General features: G+C 37.9%; 1 protein-coding gene across 1 annotated transcript; it reads left to right on the top strand.

The window, feature by feature from the left end:
* Positions 1–261: 261 nt before the first annotated feature.
* Positions 262–2,471, top strand: LOC136066102 (sucrose synthase 6-like). Its single transcript, XM_065769968.1, has 7 exons — positions 262–346; positions 446–562; positions 751–917; positions 1,012–1,236; positions 1,333–1,899; positions 1,977–2,115; positions 2,193–2,471. Exons 2-7 carry the CDS (start codon positions 473–475, stop codon positions 2,382–2,384), a joined length of 1,380 nt encoding a protein of 459 aa, XP_065626040.1. The 5' UTR covers positions 262–346; positions 446–472; the 3' UTR covers positions 2,385–2,471.
* The last annotated feature ends 26 nt before the right edge of the window (positions 2,472–2,497 follow it).

Below are 2,497 nucleotides of genomic sequence, written 5' to 3'. Positions count from 1 at the left end.
AGATCTTTAGAGGAAGAATTGCTTCTCAGAATTAAGCAGCAAGGCCTTGTTGTGAAACCTCAGATTCTTGTGGTAAGCTATTAACAATTACAAATGATTGTAATCATTAATTTGATGAAAGGATCAAATTTTAGTTTAGTGTTAAATTTTCTTAACTTTTATTATTTTACAGGTATCAAGGCTTATACCAGATGCTCGAGGGACAAAGTGCAACCAGGAGTTGGAGCCTATTGTCAACACTAAGCACTCTCACATCCTTAGAGTCCCATTTAAGACAGAGAATGGGGTTCTCCGCCAATGGGTTTCTCGTTTTGATATTTACCCTTACCTTGAGAGATTTGCCGAGGCATATTTGCAATCAATCTATCATTTATTCCATCGAACTTTTATTTTCCAAATAAAATTTCTTATTCTTGTCTTCTCTTCCTTTTCTTCTCATCACTAGGATGCTACTGCTAAGATTCTTGAACACATGGAACGCAAACCGGATCTCATTATTGGGAACTACAGTGATGGAAACTTGGTTGCATCTTTGATGGCTAGCAAACTTGGAATTACTCAGGTTTAGTCCATCTTTTGTTTGATTTTATTTTGCAGATTTTATCTTCTATATACAAACTACACAAACATAACCTTGTCTAGTTTAGAAACACTAGATCAAGTTTGAACTTTTGATTCATTTATGCCTTACTTTAAGTGTCTTGAGGCATGTCTTAAACTAATCTGAACTTTGACATGTTCAAAACCCAGGCAACTATTGCCCATGCCTTGGAAAAAACCAAGTATGAAGATTCAGATGCCAAATGGAAGGAATTGGAAAGCAAGTACCACTTTTCATGTCAGTTCACGGCTGACATAATCTCAATGAACGCAGCTGATTTCATCATAACAAGCACATATCAAGAAATTGCAGGAAGGTGAGACTTTCATATTACTATCTTGAATATAAACACACGGCTAAGTACTACTGTGACTGTTATGTTTTTAACTCAAGAAATGTTTATTCTTCAGCAAGGATAGGCCCGGACAATATGAAAGCCATGAAGCATTTTCCATGCCCGGACTTTATCGGGTGGTCTCAGGCATCAATGTCTTTGATCCAAAGTTCAACATCGCCGCCCCTGGGGCTGATCAATCTGTATACTTCCCCTACTCGGAGAGACAAAGTCGGATAACCTCTTTTCACCCTGCCATTGAAGAACTGCTGTACAGTAAGGAGGATAACAATGAGCACATGTAAGCCTCGGTTCCTTTTATCTTATGCGCATCACATCACTATAACCAGTATTATTACAGTAGTCTAATATTGAAACTAAAATATGCCTGGAACAGAGGATATTTGGCAGACAGGAAGAAACCAATCATCTTTTCAATGGCACGACTCGATACAGTGAAAAACATTTCTGGATTAACTGAATGGTATGGGAAGAACAAAAGGCTGAGAAGTTTGGTAAATCTTGTGATTGTAGCTGGATTTTTTGATCCAACGAAATCGAAGGATAGAGAAGAAATTGCAGAAATAAAAAAGATGCATGCCTTGATAGAGAAATACCAACTTAAGGGCCAGATCAGATGGATAGCAGCTCAAACTGACAGATATCGCAATGGAGAGCTGTACCGCTGTATTGCAGATACAAAGGGTGCTTTTGTGCAGCCTGCACTCTATGAAGCTTTTGGTCTTACAGTCATCGAGGCAATGAACTGTGGATTACCCACCTTTGCAACAAATCAAGGAGGCCCAGCAGAAATTATTATTGATGGGATCTCAGGCTTTCAGATTGACCCCAACAATGGTGATGAATCCAGCAATAAGATTGCTGATTTTTTTGAAAAATGCAAGACGGATGCAGAATATTGGAACAAGATGTCAAAAGCTGGACTGCAGCGTATATATGAATGGTAATTATATTATGTCTGGATATAGAGACCTGCTGGTGAGTTTTCATTTTCTATATCTGGTTACTTTTGCCTTGCAGCTATACATGGAAGATTTATGCAAACAAGGTGTTGAACATGGGAGCAATCTACGGATTTTGGAGGCAATTGAACAAGGAACAAAAGCTAGCTAAACAAAGATACATTCACATGTTTTACAATCTCCAATTCAGGAATCTGGTGAGTTAGTTTTGAAATTTATTTTGGACATATTCAAATCATGGACAATTGATGAAGTAATATTTAATTTTTCACAGGCAAGCAATGTGCCCATCCCGAGTGAAGTACCCCAACAACCAACACCAGCGGCAATAACTATACCCAAACAACCAGCACCAGCGGCAAGAACTGGACTCCAACAACCAACACCAGCAATGATACTTAAACCTCAGCAACCAGTGTTAACATCTAAAATTGAACCTCAGCCAACACCAAAGAAGGACGGGTAACTTTAAATATATATATATATATATATATATATGATAACAATCCCACGGCCATTGTATTGAGTGCCTGATAGTTCATATATGACTTAAACTGAGTTTGATATAATATTAAAACC

The sequence above is a fragment of the Quercus suber genome, unplaced genomic scaffold (genome assembly GCF_002906115.3).
Source record: "Quercus suber isolate HL8 unplaced genomic scaffold, Cork oak 2.0 scaffold_1879, whole genome shotgun sequence".
Lineage (NCBI taxonomy): Eukaryota > Viridiplantae > Streptophyta > Magnoliopsida > Fagales > Fagaceae > Quercus > Quercus suber.
Note: the sequence above shows the minus strand (reverse complement) of the source record. Positions and strands in the feature narration are given on the sequence as shown.